At 32.9% G+C, this 20,951-nt stretch overlaps 1 protein-coding gene across 18 annotated transcripts in view; it reads left to right on the top strand.

Annotated features, from left to right (window-relative positions):
- LOC128987958 (CUGBP Elav-like family member 1) overlaps window positions 1-20,951 on the top strand; it is a 696,992-nt gene that overhangs the window by 151,640 nt on the left and 524,401 nt on the right. For 14 of the 18 annotated variants that reach the window (XM_054409093.1, XM_054409091.1, XM_054409094.1 and 11 more), the window contains one exon: window positions 11,426-11,627. The exons of the other annotated variants lie outside the window; for them this stretch is intronic. In XM_054409093.1, coding sequence (XP_054265068.1) covers window positions 11,470-11,627 — 158 coding nt within the window. In that variant the 5' untranslated portion in view covers window positions 11,426-11,469. The remainder of the gene's footprint in view (window positions 1-11,425; window positions 11,628-20,951) is intronic. 18 annotated transcript variants of the gene reach the window in all.

The raw sequence follows: 20,951 nt of genomic DNA, 5'->3' as shown, positions 1-20,951 counted from the left end.
ATCCAGATAGGTCTACTAATGATCGTTGGGCTGTCAATTATGATGCTATCTATCAAAATGGTCGTCGTTAGATAGTAGGAAGATCAGTATTTAGACTGTTAGCAAAAAGAAACTTAAGAATATTCCAATAAAATACAAACACAAAAAAGCTACCAAATGCAGTAGTTTAATAACTGATAGAACTGCATTTACATTTCATTTCATTTATTCCCAATTGAAAAGATAAAATTTATCTAATTTATTCTGACACACCCATGGTAATGCTATAAGTTTTGTACGGTTAGACCCCTCTGTTGGAAACTACCTCGGCCACCCTTTATAGCCCATCCTGCAACTGATAAGGGATTCATTGAAACACCGGCGGTTAACGGCCGCCTGGCGCCCTCACATGGACGGTCATTGAGTTGAAATATATAAAGTGGTGCTGTCTTTGTAAAATATGCTGAAATAATAGTAAAACCCTTAAGAAAAAATCTATTAATGTCTAAGTTGGCGTGAAAAAATCTAGTACGGTATAACATTTTATTACAAAGTTCATCTTTCAGGCTAGGCTGTAAGGATTGATTGAATCAGTATTTTAGTTCCTAGATATTTCTCCTGTAGAATTATTGGCGAAAAGGTGACAATTAAGCCCAACAAAAACACTGTGATCATTTATTTATTGGAAGATTTTTACGTATCGCATTCATTAAAACAAATAATATTGTAAAAATGTCTTTCACAATTCCTGTATCTACAATATTTATTCTCAGTATAAACGGTTAGGCATATTTTATTCAAAGATTAAATTTTTACGAATGTTTACTTTCAATATGAAAGATGTGAAAGTCAACACAATAAGTTGATAATATTGCGTTTCCAACAGACAGATAATAATTGAAACTAAGCAAGACAAATGATGGCCGAAGTAAAGGCTTTATTGGTTCCTAAGGTTCGGAGCCGGATATTAATGGAGTTGATTGAGAACAATTCTGAACTCTCAATATGTTTCAGCTACTGTGGACTGTAGTTCCTCATACACAATAATACAGCATTTGGACAGAAGGGAAACGAAGAGTTGGAAATGTAAACATAAAGGCTTATCATTAGGATAGAATTAAAATACTATTTCCAAACTATACTCGTTTTACTTAAACTCACACCATAATATTTACAAGCAATGAATGTTTTTAGTAGGGACAATCTTTGCTTAGTTATTGACTATGTAATTTAAATTATACATACTGTTCAAACTATGTGATATCATGGAAAATACGTGACTTCTATGAGTACACACGTTAACTTCAAACACACGTAACAATTTATACTTGGGATGTACACACATTTTGCAGAAATATATAATGAATCCAGTAAGTAAATTAGTCCATTTCTATCTTTTAAAGGCTTCAGACTACACCCTGTGACCGGAAGAGATTTCAATATGTATCTTGTAAAATCAATGCCGAATGGTTTTCTAGGCAAAAAATGTTTCCATTTTAATTTTTTACACAGGCGAATAACTTTTAACCGATTTGCATATTTTCAAGTATAAGTGGGACAGTTGAAGTTTGGTTTGTATCGCCTAGTAAATTATTGGCGTGTGAGAACAAGGGAACTAAATTAGTCTTCTGCGTACACACAAAGTTTTGAATCACTTGTAAATATTTATTTATTCATTTTTTCTTTTTAAGAAATATTTGATGGGATGAACGTAAAAAGCAAGCTGGTTATATATTCTCTACCAATTACGCGTATTATTATGCTGAACAAATAGTTCAGCTATTAACTAACCCATTCTATTCAAATCAATTAAACAGGAGGGAGTTATTTTTGTAATGTTTCAAATAGTTTTCTTACCCAAATAACACTTAATTTCTAATGTTCACATATTTTGTCTGTATTAAAAGACTTTCACCCGAAGTCAACTATGATTTCTTATAATTCAAACTACTAGATTGAACAAAGATATTATAATATAAATACTTTTGTACCACATTAAATTATATTAGGTTAGAAACTATACAAACCAATCACATATTTTCTCGCACTGGCCATTTGAATCTCAATTAGAATTTGACAGTAAACAGTTTATTCAACTACTGAATTTTATCCAAAGTGTTCGTTTTAATCGGCAAAATCAGTTTTTATTCTCTAAGTCCTAACGCAGCGTGAGAAAGCTTCCAACCCCAATAAAAGTCTCGCCTTGGATAAACATTTGTCTTCGTTACCTTTTCCCAAATTGTTTCTCCAGCTTAGCAATCCTTTTGATTCTTTGCATAAATTTACGCTGTGGATTCTACCTGTGCAAGATCTCAATTCGGTATGAAATCAAAAATATAAACTACGTGGCAATGTACAAGATGGAGAACAGATTTAATACTACACAATATTAAATTCAATTATGCTTCTACTACCAAGTCAGTTAATGCAATAAAATAATTCAGTATTTACTCACAAAAATATAACAGGTCGTGTAAAACACATGTTTAAACAAATAACGTTGTTTCAAATATCCACTTGTAACCCAGTTATAATTCTACATTCGTGGTTGTTGGCTATCTCGAATTGTAGGAAAATGTTGAACACAATATGCATACATAATTATGTGTTTTCCCGTAAATTATGTTTTGTTTCGCCTGGTTTTGGGTTTCCATATTTAAAGTGATTGTTTACCACTAATTCATGGATATAAGCATTATACTAATTGTTCTGATCGGTGTACTTTGCAAAATTATTCGGACTTTCCTAAATCCCATGTTTTTATTATGAAACTATTTAATTGCACAATTATTGAACTCAAATGCAGTAGTTACGTTTGGATTAACATGTTCATCTTTTGCATCACCAAATAGGGGTATAGTGTTGTAATGGTTGTAATATTGAGACGGACTCGCAACTCTATGGCAATGCGATGAAACATAACACGTTACATTACATAAAATCTTGAGTTCAAATAATGCTTTGGAGCTTAGGCTACCGAACTACTATTCACACTAAAACTTAAGTCTATGTAATTCATAAATTGTATGACAATTTAAAGAAAGGTGTTTTTCTTTCCTCGGAGATTTAATGAAAATATTGGTCATAGGCTTATCGTAGAATCAAGTTCCATAATCACTACTGTAATAGATACTTCCCACAATTGAACGATATTAAGATATTTTTTCCTTGAAACAACCACCTAATGTTGTCAATCCAATACCAATTAACATTCGTGTAGCAATTTCTTTTGCCGATTACATCTTACATTCAGAAATTAAGTCTACTTCAACCATGAACTGTGTAATTACATTGTTATCTTGCTTTGATTTTCTACGATTTTTAAATTAAATTTTAAATTTAAGATTATTGACTAACAACAAAATTATAATATTCTTTTGTTGTAAGAAGTATCATTTTAATATTACGTCCACTAAAATACAAATATTACAAAAACAAAAAATTACGTTACCGGTATATACAATAAAATTGACAAGTTTGATAGCAGATACATAAAATTTGCTTTTATCATTCCAATTCAGAAGCCGATGACAGAATGACAAACCCTAGCAATTAACTTGCTTTTCTAAAATGTTTGTCATCTCGTTGCAAATCGTCAACTGAGTAGGCCTAATCCCTGGGATATTGCCGAGACTGTACCCGGGTGTGACCAGACTGTACCGGGTGTGCCCTGATAACGGTCACCAATGATAACAGCTGTTTGCTCTCTCTCTCACACATGAGGCCATATGGCCGCACCTCTCCCTTATCTTATCTACCTCCTCTTAACTCTTAACTCACTAGTTTCGAGCCATCTCCCGTGTTAGTTGCAGCTTGTGGATTACTCCATAAGGTAATTATTTTTATATATAGTTAAAAATTGTCGGTTTTGCGTAAAAGGAGATCGGGTTCAAAAGCTCAGTACTGGCTTTGTTTTTAAGTTTTGATAAATCAGATGTAAATAAATGCTGCGGTTTCAGCAAAAATGCGTAATAAGGAATATTTATCCTTCAATATTATTTATATACCTTATAAATGTATGCAAGGTAAGTAAATGTTTTGCGTAGGCCTACATTTTTGCTTTGATCAAAATGGTAGATCATCTATTGCGTTTAGCGCTTTGAAAACCTCATTGTAAATATTCACGAAATGATAATGCTATTTACAAAACGCTTTAGACTTTTTCGTTGATTTAAATTAAAATTAATGTTATTCGGAGAAAACATTATGAAACTAAATTTCCTCATTTACCCCTTATAATGCTGGGTAAGAATTTATTTGCCAACGTATTGTAGGAAATAATGTTTTTAATTAATTTTAATGCAAATTGTATTATTATCAGACGGTGGTATATACGTGGTTTATCGTGTCTACTGCTTTCAATTTCGGTTTCCATTTTGTTAAACTTTCTATATAATCTTTATAATAATATGTCAACAAAAATATTTTAAATTCAAATTAGTATTTAATTTTTTTCTTTGTTTATATAAATATAACAAATGCAACACTGTAGTAAAACATAGCTATACCGGTTCTTTTAGAAATTGATTAATGTTTTACACATTAGAGTATCCGACTTAGAGACATTCAGAGACGTTTCAAAATCTGTTGTTCTTTTCCTTTAACTCAACTTATTAAAAATTTTCTAGTATAAAAAGCTGAAACAAAGGGATTTATCACTTTTTTGTTGACATAGCTAGCTCATTTCCTTAAAAAAATTTCTAAATAAACTAGCATAAATTAGTACTCTATCGAATGTTTGTTGCTGTGGAAATTTTAGAATCCAATTTAACACGTGGAAAGCATGTAGTACTGTATATCAAAACACAATAATCAATGGTCGTCTGATGTAAAGGAACACCTAGTATATAATACTAATCACAAGTACAAAGCTGCAAGTATTTAAATGTGACAAAGCCGACCAGTTATTGCAACAGTTCCACAAACGCTCCATCGTTACCGTGATTTATTCCACAGCTCAGTGCCGCGATTGTCGCGTTAGTTTTTATGATCAATTCCCGCGACAAGACGCAAAGTTTGTTAATCTGGTAATTGTGCCTTGGGACGTCACTGACTTAACACAACGGCTTTACGACAAGGACGTTAGCTTCTGTAATTGGTTTAGGGGTTGGTAATGTTGATGATTGTTGTATGGGGGTTGAAGTTCTTCGTTGTGGATTTGTACGAAATTTCGATAGTTTGTATCGTTTAGTATCTTATGTTTCTTTTATGGGTGACGAAGTTTAATTTCATGAATGCTTTCTATAGCATTATCAGATTATCATAACGTGATTTGTATATGACATTTCTATCCCTAAAATATAAATTAACACATACAACTCAATCGGGTGTAAAAACCTATTGTGAGCACACGCCTAAGTCAATAATCAAAATTTCCACATTTTACGTTTCCCTATAGACTACTGTTATAAATTATAACACAACTAGCTGAACCCGCGGGCTTTGCCCCGTTTAGCTTCATAAGTATTCGCATGGCTCACTGTTATAAATTATAACACAATATATAAAAGATAAACAACTTATAATGAAATAACTTATAATGAAAATAACTTATAGTAAATACTTCGAATAAACCATTTGTCAGTCACCCATAAGAATAGAAGGCAAATAGAGTACTCATAATATAGCTAAATGTGGCAAAATTTAATTAAAATTAGAATTTACATGATTAATCATCCTTATTCATACTTAGCCTTAGTACTAGAAGTGCTGGAAGCTATTTGCGTTTACGCCTTCATGTTAGTGTCAAGAAAGCTGTAAAGGCGCAATAAAAGAGTAGTTAAAGAAGCGATAAAGACTAGAAATGGCGGGAAAATGTGTTACCGCTAACGACGGTCCTTAACTTTCTTGTCGAAATAATCTTGATTACCGAACGTTTACAGTCAAACTTTACGGGGTACTCAAGGGCCAAGCAATCACAAGGGATCTGCTAAGGGTAGTTTGTATTGTTGTATTTGTATTCATGAAATTTATGAATCATTAAATAGCTTATGAAGCCGTATTCTTACTGTTTGGAATGAATCTTTTATGTTGTGATAAAACCAAAGATATTTAAAGAATATTATACCAAAATTTCACAAAGCAAATCACAAGTAGTCTAGCGTTTTCCGTTAGATAAGGTCCAGTTCTGTGTTAGGTAAATGCTAAACATATTTTGTGATTTCCCAAGTTTTTTAAGAAACCATAAAATATTCTCAACAAATATCAAGTGCTTATTTGTGAAGCAATACCTCTCCCTTATTAAATCTCACACCACACAGACATTGTACGTACAATGCTACACATCTGATAAACATAAAACTAATGGTATATTAACTGATAAGTGCACAATTTGTATATAATAATCTTATAATCTATTAGAAAAAAAAATAGAAATAAGCAGAAAAACAATGCTTATGTAGATTGATCATATAATTTAGCCATTTTTAAATAAACAATAATGAAGTAAAAGTATCATTTTACACAAAATAATTTACCAATACTTGTTTTTGATAGTTTGAGAAAATAATACTGATTGTACATGATTAATTATTTACTTATATACTCGTTTCCGTATGAATTAGTAGACTCATGATGTCATATCATAGTACTCCCTAATGTGATGCACAAATCTATGGAAGGTAATAATTTAACCACTTAATCGTCACAGTTAATATTTTCAAATGATTAAATAACTTAACAACCTTCATTAAGGAAGACACGATTTCGGAAAATAATCTTTATGTACAAAAATAGGCTAAGTGAATAAATTTCTAACTGAAGGAATATTAACAGATGTAAAACTTAACTAATAATCTGCCAACACCTCTGGCAAGTGTCGGTAGGTCATAACCTAGAAGATGCAGTGGCATCTAAAAATTATATCGGTCGTCAAAGACATCATTAGGGTTTATAACCTTTACCCGGTGACTTTGGTCTATAAAACTGACAAAATTGTGCTTCGACTGAGTGATAACTCTTGAGGTGTAATGTTGTAACTTTTGACAACTGTCGTTGAAAACTTTGCTGTATTTCCTCCGTTTGTTATTAAATTATGAAGTGGCCTATGGAATATGAAAAAGGCATTAATATACAGTGGTAACAAAAAGTCAGGAGACCACTTTTAACTTCAAACGGATAAGTTTATATAATCAATACACAACTCGACTGTTTGGTGAATAAAAGCCGTATATGGTTCCAGAAGTGTATATTAGTGGTTATTCTAAGTTTTAAAATATAAACTCCTCGAGATACTCACAAGTTTTAGGTAAACAACCATTATAAATTTACTATTTTATAGCTCGTCAATCGTTAAAGAATCCAATGGTTAAATGGGAATTTAATCGAAACCACAGATTGTTAGGTACTTAATAAGCAATGTTTTTTTTTCTTTTAACTTCACAAACAGTTTTAGAGGCAGCTTAACAAGTAAAATATTTACTATTGAGAGATATAACACAGTTTATTTTATATATACAGTTTTATAGTTTTATTTAACACAACGAAATTATATTTCCTATGATCGCTACAGTATGTATCCATGCACATACATGTGTGAAAAATGCATTTATTTAAAATATACATCATTATAAAAATAAACATAACATATTTAAAACATATTTAAAATATACAACATTAAAATATACCTCGTGTAGCTAAAGTTAACAGCTAAGCAAGCACCTGCGCAACTCTTTTGATTACATAATCGATAAGAGTACTTATATAGACATCAGCTATCTTATCTGAGTTACTCCCATCCAGAGCACATGAGTGTAACACGACCGAACCACAATGTTGATACTTCATTAATCATATACTATACTGGATTTATAATAAGCGAGAGTTTAAAATGTCATATTTAATTGAGTATTTTTACTATAACCATAAACTGGTGGTTGATATTATTTTTTGTTTATACCAACTGATGTAGTAATTTACGTACAACACAGTGGGCAATTCCTATAAAGTTAACACGTAATTTAATTACTATATTGCTCCGAAAAATACTCTTATTTTAAACCAGATGTTTGCACAAATATAAATGTTAGTTTGTGCAGTCGCAATGAATTGATTTACCGAATTAAACCTTCTAACGTCAAACAATGTAACGTTTAAATTTTTCCGTTCTCCCTGTTTTCAAATTATCATTCAAAGTTGTTTGTAATTAACTTAAACCATTCAATCATACCCATAAACAGTTTATAGGAACCTACCTTACTAAGAGTATCCATTTGAGAACAGTCTGTAGTAAAAAGTAAAATGATCAAACGTTTTATCTTGTAATCTATATTTCAGAAACAAATAGCTTCCAATAGTAAATCTAAACCCCAATTTAAAAGTTCAAAAATGAAAACATCATTACATTTTGCAAACTTTTAAATATATATTAGTTCGCTATCAAAAGTAATCACGTTTCATTCAAAGTACAACACAGAACTTCAATTTCCACGCAACAGTCATCAACATTACCAACCCCTAAACCAATTACAGAAGCTAACGTCCCTGTCGTAAAGCCGTTGTGTTAAGTCAGTGACGTCCCAAGGCACAATTACCAGATTAACAAACTTTGCGTCTTGTCGCGGGAATTGATCATAAAAACTACGCGACACTCGTGGCACTGAGTTGTGGTAATCACGGTAACGATGGAGCGTTTGTGGAACAGTTGCAATAACTGGCCAGCTTTGTCACATTCAGAAACACGAATCTCTAACTATCTTGGTTTGTACTTTGTGTACTATCAATCAATTAGAAAATTTTAAAGAGAATAAGAAAGTGTTTTAGGCGACAAAACGATGTATCAATAATTTGAGGTGTGCATACAGTTACGATTTGCCGACTTAAAAATCACGCTCATATTTTATATTTTACTTCAATTAGACAGCTTCATTGAATAGGTAGACACATTTATTTTACAACGTTTAAAATAAATTATGGATAACGGAGTTTTTAATGCTAGACCTCAAATCCGGAGGTAGATGGTACAATTTTAAGTGAGATCGTTTTCAGACCGAAATATTCTTTGCTATCGAGTTGTCATTAAGTTCCCTTACAAAAACGTAAATAAATGCCACATGCTTAGATATAAATTGTATTTATAACATTTACACTCGATTGTGAGTTACGTATTGTATGAAACATGCAGTTCTAAATATATGATACAGAGTAATTTCTCTGCTTCAACCAGCAAAAATGCTACAATCAACTGAGGAAATGCAACTGAAGTGTTCAAAAGTTACAACATTACACCTCGAGAGTTATCACTCAGTCGAAGCACAATTTTGCCAGTTTTATAGACCGAAGTCACCGGGTAAAGGTTATAAACCCTAATGATGTCTTTGACGACCGATATAATTTTTAGATGCCACTGCATCTTCTAGGTTATGACCTCGCGACACTTGCCAAGGCGTTGGCTTGTGTATTATTTCATTTTAACACTTCTGTGTGCAAATAAGTTAGGAGTATTATATTTCTCATATAGCTTATATGGCTTATGTAAGTAGTTGACGTTTGTATGTACCAAAGTTCAGTTCTTATTAAAAACTAATTGCTCTAAGTATTTCCTTATAACTGCATTCATGTATAATCCTTAATGCTTACCGAATATTTTGTAAATAAACTGTTATATTCCTTTCGAGTGGGATGAAAAAATTTAATGATCAAGTTCTGTACGCTACTTATTTTCTCCACGTACGAATTTAATGGCTAGGTTGCTGGTTTGAATAATACTATAATCATCCTCAATAAAGCTGTATTTTTATACTGAAATTATATGTTTTAAATCAGTAATATATATTGCGGACCTTTGAAATGTCTTGAAAAACATACAAGAATTAATACTGAACTAGTAAACTTTTTATGATACACAGCATTGTTGTAATTTAAACAGTGGCATTTGTGAACTTACGGTATACATTTAGCGAGACAAAATTAATATCTTTGGTTACAATCCTGTTTTATCACAACATAAAGCCTGTATTTAAACTTCCTACAGCTTGATTCCTACAGCTTGATATTACGTTTAATGATTCATAAATTCATGAATTCAAATACAACAATACAAACTACCCTTAGCAGATCCCTTTGAATACTTGGCCCTTGAGTACCCAGTAAAGTTTGACTGAAAACGTTCGGTAATCAAGATTATTTCGACAAGAAAGTTAAGGACCGTCGTTAGCGGTAACACATTTTCCCTCCATTTCTAGTCTTTATCGCTTCTTTAACTACTCTTTTATTGCGCCTTTACAGCTTTCTTGACACTAACATGAAGGCGTAAACGCAAATAGCTTCTATCACTTCTAGTGCTAAGGCTAAGTATGCATAAGGATGATTAAGCATGTGGATAGAGATAATTTAATACAATTCAATCTTTCATCATTTAGGAAAAGGTTGTAGGATTAGACTTTCTTAAAACTTTCTTATTGAATTAGTTTTTTTTTACGCTAAGCAATGAACTGACATCATTGTTATAATGTCTATATGGAAAAAGTTACACAATTTTAATGATGGAAATAGTAAGAGCTTAAGAAAATGTCCTTTTCCGTGTTGATATCAATCATACGTGTGTATAATACATGTAAATAATTTAAAGCGAAGCCGTGGCAATCCTTAAAAGTCTTTGTTACGTCCTTTAAGCTGTAACTGGATGACTACCATTACTATTTCGTTGTTTGCTGAATAATTGGTTGAAATAAGTTATGATAAGATGTGTTTTATATTGTTTTAGACAAATAATTTTATATACATTTGTTAAAAATTTTGTATTGGACAGTGGTACAGAAATTCTTTGAAAACGCGTCACTTATCCTGTTATTTTGGCTCAAATAAATTCTTCGTTTTTGGGTTTAACTCGTTAGGAATAAAAAAGGAACTCTCCTTACAATCAAAACTTGATTTGAGAACAAATCATTTATGTAAATTTATATAATGGTTCATATTGTACTTGACTTTAAAAATACATTTTATGACTATTTATATAAACATGTTATAAACCAATAAGTAACCACATTTAACAACAATTTAAAAATCCGGAATTTTTAACAAATTTTATAATACTAACCCTCAATTAGTCTTTCTCAGAAGTTCCTCGCGTGTTTTAAATCTACTATAACCTGAAAGACCCATTAATCATTTTATAACTATTTTAATGGAGGTAAACGGCACTTGCTCTATTTTAATATAGGAGTATGTAAACTGTGTTTTCAATATTTTAGTGTATGCATTATCTCATTTTAAGTCGTAAAACTAGATTATTTATCAAATTAATAGTTAGCGCCCTTAAAATTAATGTTTCATACAAAACCCCTTATAAAGAGTTGTCAGAATAGGCTATATGCGGATATCACTTGTAAAATACAGTTTTAATTGTATTTCGTAAAACACTTTTGGTAGATTAATGTACATTTGGTATTTACATATAAGCTATTTATAATTTTTACAAATTACAAATTATTATTTTTTTTTGTTTCAGATATTGACCGTGTGCGGAGTGCAGTGCAGTGCAGTGAGTTAGTTATGTTGCAGAGTTTGAACACGTTGGCTGGCAAAATATCGCCCAACAGCCCAACCCAGGGTGGCCAACATCCGACAACCGACAACAACGCGAACAAGCTGCACCACCTCAACAACAACACACACCCTTACAGCAAGTCGTCGCCCAACAACACTGACAAGTAAGCTTGGCTGTTGTGGTAGTATTTGAGGTGGTGGTGTAGGCCTACCATACAAGCATAGGTCAGCTGTGCAGGTTGACATCTTTGGATAAGCATAAAGTACAAAACGGCCGAATTAAAAGAAATGAGAAAATATGTTTTAACTAAGGAAATTAGGATTTGGAATAGCTAGTAAATATTAAAAGGTACCTAGGCATATTTCCAATAAAATTACGTCAAACGGTTGATGTCACAAACATTTAGTTAATGAGTGAAAAATTTTAATATGTTTTGAGGAAAATATTTTCTCAAACTTGCCAATTTATAACTTACGGACACAAGGCGGTATATGAAATTGATCTACAGCGATTACTGATACATCGTTAATGTATCATAACCTAATATTAATACAACATTTAAAAGTATATTCTTAATTTCAATACAAAAAAACCTACCGGTGATAAAATCTGAAAAAGGATGTCAGCTGAGTAGTTTGAACTAAAATAATATGTTATACTAGCTGTTGTACCCGTGCTTTGCAACGGGAAGAGGACACAAAATAAAAACATTTTAATCTTTATCCCTTGCATATAATAGTTACACATCCGCCAACGCTTGTAGAAACAAAATTCAACTTTTATGGCCTTAATAGAAACGTTTTAGTTATGACTTTTAAATCTGGTAAGTAGTGGATACCACCATTTTGGTTTTGATTAATTTTAAATCTTGTGTAGGCTGATAGAAAAACTGACCAAATCTTCGAGTAAAACTTTGACATACGTGATTTACCAGATTTACCTTCATCTCCCTTAATTACACATCTTATAATTTATTATTGACATTTTAAATTTCAATTTTGAAGTTGCAAAAATACTAATTATTAAATTTAAATATCTTTATATTAAACTCTTCTTTATATTAAATCACAAATCCTTTCATCTTCAGTTTTTTCACTCACAATAAATCATTAGCAAAACTAAGTCAGCTGTTATAAACTTTAGAAATATAGCTGTGCCTTATCAATACAGTCTTTTGAAATATTAAAGAAACTATATCTATAGGCCTACAATAAAAAATGTCATACAAATAATTTAGCATTAAAGACAGCAGACAAAACTAATATGATTATCAAAGCATCAAGGACTAAAAAATTTAATAGCAAATACAGTATATGTTTCATTGCATCTCTGATTCTACTAAAAAAAAATATCATCAAACAACTTAATATACAAACCAGTTCTTTTAATCAGTTCCATTGTCCATTGCTTTTACATTTTCACACTTACCATTAAGAAAACATAGTAACAGATATTTCATTGATTTTAGAAACAAAAGAACACTGTGTACTGCTTAGTTTTATGATATTTTCCTTGGTTTAATTTAATCAGTGGTGTGGCAAAACACAAATAATAAATGTATCAAATAAAATAAATGTGAACTGAAAGCTACATGTTAAGATAAAATAAGAGTATTTCGTATTACCATTTGATAATTAAATATAGTTACTGTTCTATTTCTTATACAAGAATATTATTCACACATCTTGCTTCAACCCTGTTCAATTAGTTAATGTTACATATAAATTAAGATAGGCTACTTAATAATAAAATGTTTACCATTAAATTAAAACTGAATGACGATAATTAATCATTCTCACTAATTTACATATCTGGCCTGGGGGTAAAATTCCGGGGGTAAAAATCCGGGGGGTAAAATTCCGGGGGTAAAAATCCGGGCCGTACATTCTAGGTTTTTATAATTTGATGTGTTCTGATTAAACTCACAACCGTGAAAATATATGTTTAATTCCGCGTTTAATCCATCGAGCTGATGTCGCGAAACTCAAAAGTTTACCGGAATTTTACCCCTGGTTTGTGACGTCACGTTTGCCCAGGGGGTAAAATTCCAGGGGGATAAAAATCCGCTACCCCGCGGTGGCGAGTGGTGTTCCGAGCGAGACGGCTTCGTTGATTCAACCACTTACCATGATCTTGTGCTGTAACTGTAGTGATTAAGTTAAATAAATAGGTAGGTGTATGGCTCTGGGGAGTGGGATTTTTTAAACGTTATTTATCCATATTCAGGGAAATTTTTTCAAACTTTTGATCCCTTTCAGGGATTTTCTCCAGTTTTGTATCTACAGCAGTATAAACCATGTAGCCCTACTATTTTTGGGGGCGATAGGACCATCGCCGTCCCCCTACGAGCCCCCCCTTTCTAATTACAAGGGGTAGATGGATATTCTTTGAATAAAATATAATTTTTTCCATTTGTATTTATTTATTATATTATCCTCCATACAAATAAACCCTTTTTGACACTTATACTGCCCCCTTGTCCTGTAAGGGGAAAACCCTCCCCCCCTTTGACTAAATATATATAACTTTGGAGAATATGTAGGTAAAGCAGTACAAAAATAATGAATATCCCCTATTTTTGGGGTGAGGAATCCAATGGAACCATCGCCGACGCCCTAACCCCCCCTTCCCACTTACAAGGGGGGGAATTCCCCCCCCCAGCCAAAATAATTTGTTCCTCATTAGATTGATTTGTTATGTTTTCGTAAATACAAATACGCCCTTTTTAACACTTATATTGCCCTCCTTGACCTGTAAGGGGGTGATACCCCCCTTTTGCTAAATGTATATAGCTTTGGAGATTTTGTCAGTAAAGCAGTACAAAACCATGAATATCCCCTATTTTGGTGGTGAGAAACTCAATGGAACAAACCCAATCCCTCTAACTTTGTTAGTTTTCGAGTTAGGGTGGGGGTATATGGATCTGGGGAGTGGGTACAAAATAGGTGTAGTTGGGGGTATGAGGGGTTGTGATATATGTTTTAACCCTATTTTGGGGGTGAAAAATTCAATGGTGCAAACCCCATCCCTCCAACATCCTTAGTTCTCGATTTAGGGTGGGGGTATATGGATCTGGGGAGTGGGTACAAAATACATGTTGTTAAAGTTTTGAGGGGTTGTGATGTATGTATTTACCTTTTTTTGGGGGTGAGAAATTCAATGGCACAAACCCCATCCCCCTAACCTTGTTAGTTTTCGAGTTAGGGTGGGGGTATATGGTTCTGGGGAGTGGGTACAAAATATACTGCAATGGCGTAGGAGGCACTACTGTACAAAGAGCAAAGTCTCTAATAGTCTACAATTTACCATTGACAACCAAATTTTGAATGCTAAGGACGTTTAAAACTTTTGTTAAAAAAACCTTAAAGGTATTCAATATTTTTTTGTAGACAGTGAAGAAGTAGCAAAAAGTTGAATTAGAACTTCAATTTTGATTCAAAGGACGACTATCGATTCCCTGAACACAATCCTTTTACAGATTTGTACCTGTGGCAGACAACAAAGTAGAGTGTTTTAAAACATCAAAATGCTTAAAATCTATTATTAAAATATAACATTATTAAAAAAATACATTGATTGTGTATTATAATGTAATATTATGATTTCCACGCTATTACACGTATAATGCTTATTTTAGTACTTTTCAATGTTTCATAACTTTAAAACCATTTTAGGACGCCATTTTCATTATGTAGGCCTACACGCCACATTACAAATGAATTGTAGTTTTAAAATCTTTAATTTTGCAAAAGACTAAACTTGAAGGAAATCCACTTTTAGTATTGACACTTAGTGATTGGTGAGTTAAACTTAATTCCTAATCACTAGTTTGGATTTCGGCAAGAACATTCTGCCATTGAGCAGGTTCATCGGGTGGTGGATATTATCAAAGAGGATATCGAGACCAAGAAGTTTTGTTCTGCTGTATTCATTGACGTGAGTCAAGCGTTTGACAAAGTTTGGCATACTGGTTTACTCTACAAAATCTTCCCCACACATTTTTCAATCTCATGAGGTCTTACCTTTCCAACCGACTCTTTAGAGTAAAATTTGGTGATATTGTTACCCCACTTCACGAAATTCAAGCAGGAGTTCCCCAAGGAAGTGTATTGGGCCCCGTTCTCTACACATTGTTCACGGCGGACCTCCCTGAAAATCCTAATGTCGAAATTGCAACCTTCGCTGATGATACTTTTATTATAGCCTCTCATGAAAACCCTGTTATAGCTTCACAAATGTTTCAGACTGGACTCGATGATATCTCCCATTGGCTGAAAAAAATGGGGGATCAAAGTAAATGAGTGTAAATCTGTCCATACAACCTTTACAACAAGATTAGACACGTGTCCTCCTGTTACCATAAACAACGTTCAAATCCCACAGTGCAATGAGGTTAAATACTTGGGCTTGACCCTTGATAGAAAACTCACTTGGAAAAGCCACATCTGGAACAAGAGAATTTCGTTAAATTTAAAATTTAAAAATCTTTCTTGGCTATTAAATCAAAATTCTAAATTAACAACAGAAAATAAATTACTTTTGTATAAAACTATTTTAAAACCAGTATGGACGTATGGTGTCCAACTATGGGGGACATCCAGTGAATCAAATCTGAACATCATCCAAAGATTCAAATCCAAGGTTCTAAGGCACATTCTCCAGGCACCATGGTTCGTTAACAACGAAGTGCTCCATAGAGACAGTCGAACGCCAACGGTCAAAGAAGAAATTTCAAGGTTAAGTGCCAAATACTTAAAGAAATTAGAGTACCATCCCAACTACCTCGCTTTGAATTTGTTGGACAACAGCAACTGTATATATAGATTGAAAAGATGCCATGTTTTGGACCCGAGTAGTCGTTTTTAGAGATTTATGGACTTTAAACTTTGTACCAATATGCAAAGTGTGTGTGTTAGCTTTATTGTTGGATAAAGACTAACTACTGTGTTTAAATTTTATTATATTTGCTTATTGTTCTATTTTTGTTGAACAGATTGTAAATTAAATAAAATGTAAAAAAAATCTTGCTTCAACACACTCTATTTCCAAACTAACCCAATGTTTACAAAAACATGTTTACAAAAATCATCTGACAACAAAACATATTTAAACACAAATAAATGATATGATAAAAAGAACAGACTTAATACAACATCCCGCCTCAAGATGTCCACATCTTTATGAACCTCAGTACCGCCTCGGTTTCTTAATGGACCTTCCGTAACGGGTTACTGTGCCAGCTCCTGGACGGTCGCATGAGTTGCATGGACGATTAAGGACCATGGATGCACAGTTTGAAAGAATACCATCTCCTCCGTAGTACGGTGCAGGAACTAAGAACTTCCTGTTTCGGCGAATGGTTCTCTTGTCAGTTTCCACAAGGTAGGAACGTGGTTCGTTCAATTTCCTGACTACCTTACCGTGTCGACATAGATCTGTGATCCATACCATGCTTCCAACTTCTAATTCACTTAAACCACTCGCTCCATGTCGTTTATCAAATTGTATCTTGTACTTATTCTGGTTCTTATTCTCCCTCTCAAGAAAATTCTTGTTTTCCACAGCTTGCTTTTACCTCCTGGACCCAGGCTTTGTCACTGTTGTCTATATTCCCTATGAAAATCTCAGGAACCTGTTGATAACAACTGTCTGAATCTTGCTGTTTGATTTCCTTAACAACGTTTTTGTTTTTTCTCATCCACTTTTCGCGGGAGGGACAGCATCGAAAAAAATGTCCAATCTCGGAACATTTGTTACATTTGGCTTTCCTAGCAGGGCATTCGGCCAGTGATCCGTGCCAGTTATAACCACATTTCCTGCACTTTTTACTCATAGCATCTTCGGTGAATTTCTGTTCACCAGCTCCTTCAGACAGATTTGTTTTACCGACTTGTACTGACGTTTTATTCACCATAAAAACATTAGTATTGGCGAGTTCACGTTTTTGGCGTTCTAGCTCCTCATGTTGGCGCAAGGTATTAATTAATTGCTTTCTCCAGAGTCAATTGAGAGTCCAGCTGGAGTCTATCACTTAGAGCCTCATCTTTCATACCAATAATGAGGACCAGAAGCACTATCTCATGGTTCAGTTCACCCCATGCACACGTTTTTCAGAATATATGAAACAGAAAAACATATGAATTTTTCAGATGGATCACTCCCTTGCTTGTGTCTTAGAAATTTTGTTCTCTCATAAATTATATTTCAACACAATTATTCAAGGTACCTATTATTCAAGGTTATTATTCAAGGTTCACAATATTCAAGGTATTAATTGCTTTCTCCAGAGTCAATTGAGAGTCCAGCTGGAGTCTATCACTTAGAGCCTCATCTTTCATACCAATAATGAGGACCAGAAGCACCATCTCATCGTTCAGTTCACCCAATGCACACGTTTTTGCAAGACCATGCAAATCTGTTATGAATTTTTCATAACACCCTTGCTTGTGTCTTAGAAATTTTGTTCTCTCATAAATTATATTTCGTCTTGGCAAAAAAGTATTCATCAAAGGCTCGGAGAGCCTCGTCATAAGTATTCGGTTTTGGTGAAAACGAATCGAAAATATCTTCACTCCTACTACCCATTGTAAACAAAAGTACATCGATTTGCCGAGCGTCGGAAGTGCAATCCAGACCGCACCCCCGTCTGTACCTTTGAAAGCGATTCCTCCAGGAATGCCACTCATTCGGAGTAAAAGAGAAGGTTTCTGGAGTTGGTAACGTCAGATTTATCATCGGAGTAGGAGTACACATTACTGCATTATTTTCTCGGTTTGTCTGTCCCAATGCAAAACCTAGTGACTCACCTTCAGTCTTTCTAGAATCCCTTTCTGACATGTAGTTGAATTCACTTTGGGCATCGTCCTCCTCGTTGTCCTCATACCTTTGCCTACGAATTTTTCGTTTTTTTCTGACCTTACTTGACATTATGCGTGGTTTTAGACTTTGTTCGATAAAAAATCCACTAAGCTGCCACCATGTTCTATTTCTTATACAAGAATATTATTCACACATCTTGCTTCAACAAACTCTTATTTCCAAACTAAACCAATGTTTACAAAAACATGTTTACAAAAATAATCTGACAACAAAACATATTTAAACACAAATAAATCATATGATAAAAAGAACAGACTTAATACAACAGTTACACATATATAACAGATTTTAAAAAACAAAAATCAACGACAATTTAGTTATTGATGATATTCTTTAGTTTAATTTAAAACACAATAACTTAATTTACCTAAATATACATATAAAAAACAATGTGATGTGCAAGTTATGTTAAGTTAATTTAACACATGTGAAGCAGTTAGAATTTATTTAAAGTAGCCTCCAAATTCATACAAAACATCTATACATTGTAATTTTCATACTGTTTCCATGAAAACATATCAATAACATTATTTTCACTTAAGATTATTAACTTAAGACGCTTTAAAAAATCCAAAGCAGAGCCGGAGTTGATACAGCAACGGTTATAAAATCTTTTTTTTATATAATCATTGACATAGTTTTAGAATAAATAATCCATGATAAAAGGTTAGATTAAAATAAACCTACCTCATATTTATGGAAAATATTATATTTAATTTCTTTGTATCAGCTGTCTGAAATTGTGAAATATGCAGTTTAGCAGTTCTTCTTGTTTATATGTCAAAGCAAATGTAAACAAACATTGTTAGTGTTCTCATTACAGCCATGGAGACCAATCAATATTTACTTTTAAAATGTTCACCTCAGAACTTTTAAAGCCAAAGGGGCAAAGCCTACGGTCAGTATCGAAATGTGAATAGTCCTATAATGGTCCTTGGTATAATAGCTATATTTTTGTAAAATTTAAGCCCAGTTGGTTCAGTAGTTTTTGCACCTATTAGTAATACACATACAGACAGACACCATTAGATTTTTATATAATAGTATAGATAATTATTTAACCCTTTATAAAGTGGAATTTACATTATCATGATTTGAGTGTCCAAAAATTATATTTTAAAAATTATAGATGGTTATACTACTTAATTATAAAAATAGGCCATACCTACAAATTTTTCTTACACCAGGAGTTAATTTGAAACTATTTGCACTGCATACTGACATAAGATTGTGGTATATTTAAAAAAATATCCTACTAACTCTGATCACTGTAAACTTAAATAGGACCCTCCAAATCTAAGATGCAGCATTTGGCCAACTGCCAAGAACGAAAGAACTGTTTGGAGTTACTGTTATAAACACCACTATTAACATTTGATCTCTACTTTTATGAGAGGGTTTTAAAACTGCTTAGAGTTAGAGCTAATGATCTATTTTTAGATAATTGCTGAACCTAATACCCTTTGAGTTGTGAATTATAAATAACCCAAGAAAGTAGGCTATATTCAACAAAATAGGGCTATAGGCTGCTTTGCTAGTATGCTATGGTACCACCAAAGTTATTATAAAATGTATAACTTGTCTTATGAGCCAAATAAAAAAATATATGCCGTCTTTAAGACAGTATATGTATACATGGTATAAATATAAATGTATCTGATTTGTTCAGTTAATTGTTGTATATTGTTTAAAAGCTCAAATCTAATAGTTCCCATATTTTGGGAAATGGAATTCTATGAATGAATGATAAAATTGTATACGTTTAAATGTAAGACATAAGCATAGCACAACGAATGTGGTGGTGGGGCCTTGGGTTGGATTAGCAAACTTCGTTGGTTTTGGATCCAAACAACAAAATTAACATTTTTGTGTGTTGCTAAAAATCTCAGAATTCATAGCTTACGTTTTTTGAGAATTGTAGTGATAAGATTTAATAAAGATTGTTTAGAAATTTAATTGTATGATCAAATCATTTCATATGACGCAGTAACCCGGTGGATTAGGAAACATGGTTGGCTTTAGATCAAAACAACACTATTATCTTATCACTGAAGCCACCATGACTAGCCCATGTGATTGATACAGAAACACACTTGATACTTTACAATATTGTATTGAGATAACTCCTTAGATCTACAGTGAATAAAACGGAACCTAAACACAATATAAATTAGTGGAATAACATATCGGCATTTGATCGGTCTAAAATCAAGATAAAGTCAACAGCAATCGAGATATAATTCAAGAACTTTACCTCATTACTCACAATATTAACTCTTCAGTCTGGTATACAATACATAGACCAAAGCGAAGAGCGGTCTAGTTGATGTGAGCTGTTTGTGTTTGAGTCATCAATGACTTGTTGTTCCTCAGATCAAAGACGTCTGTATTGCCGTGGTAAACCAAATGATTGACTTTACGGTTTACAGACTGCACGTTTGTTTACATTAGTCTAATCCTCTATGCAGTCATTCGATTCATCTTTCGATTCAAGTTTACTTAGTTGTCTAAGAATTGTTTGTTACATTTAGGTTTCAGCAAATGCAGGTAAATGTTATAATTTAAAGATATTCGTCAGTTATTATATTTCCCACGTAGAAAAGGTCGA

This window comes from Macrosteles quadrilineatus, unplaced genomic scaffold (genome assembly GCF_028750875.1).
Source record: "Macrosteles quadrilineatus isolate MER2022 unplaced genomic scaffold, UCM_ALF_1.0 Scaffold_2__2_contigs__length_208266976, whole genome shotgun sequence".
Lineage (NCBI taxonomy): Eukaryota > Metazoa > Arthropoda > Insecta > Hemiptera > Cicadellidae > Macrosteles > Macrosteles quadrilineatus.
This window is presented reverse-complemented; position numbering and strand designations above follow the sequence as displayed.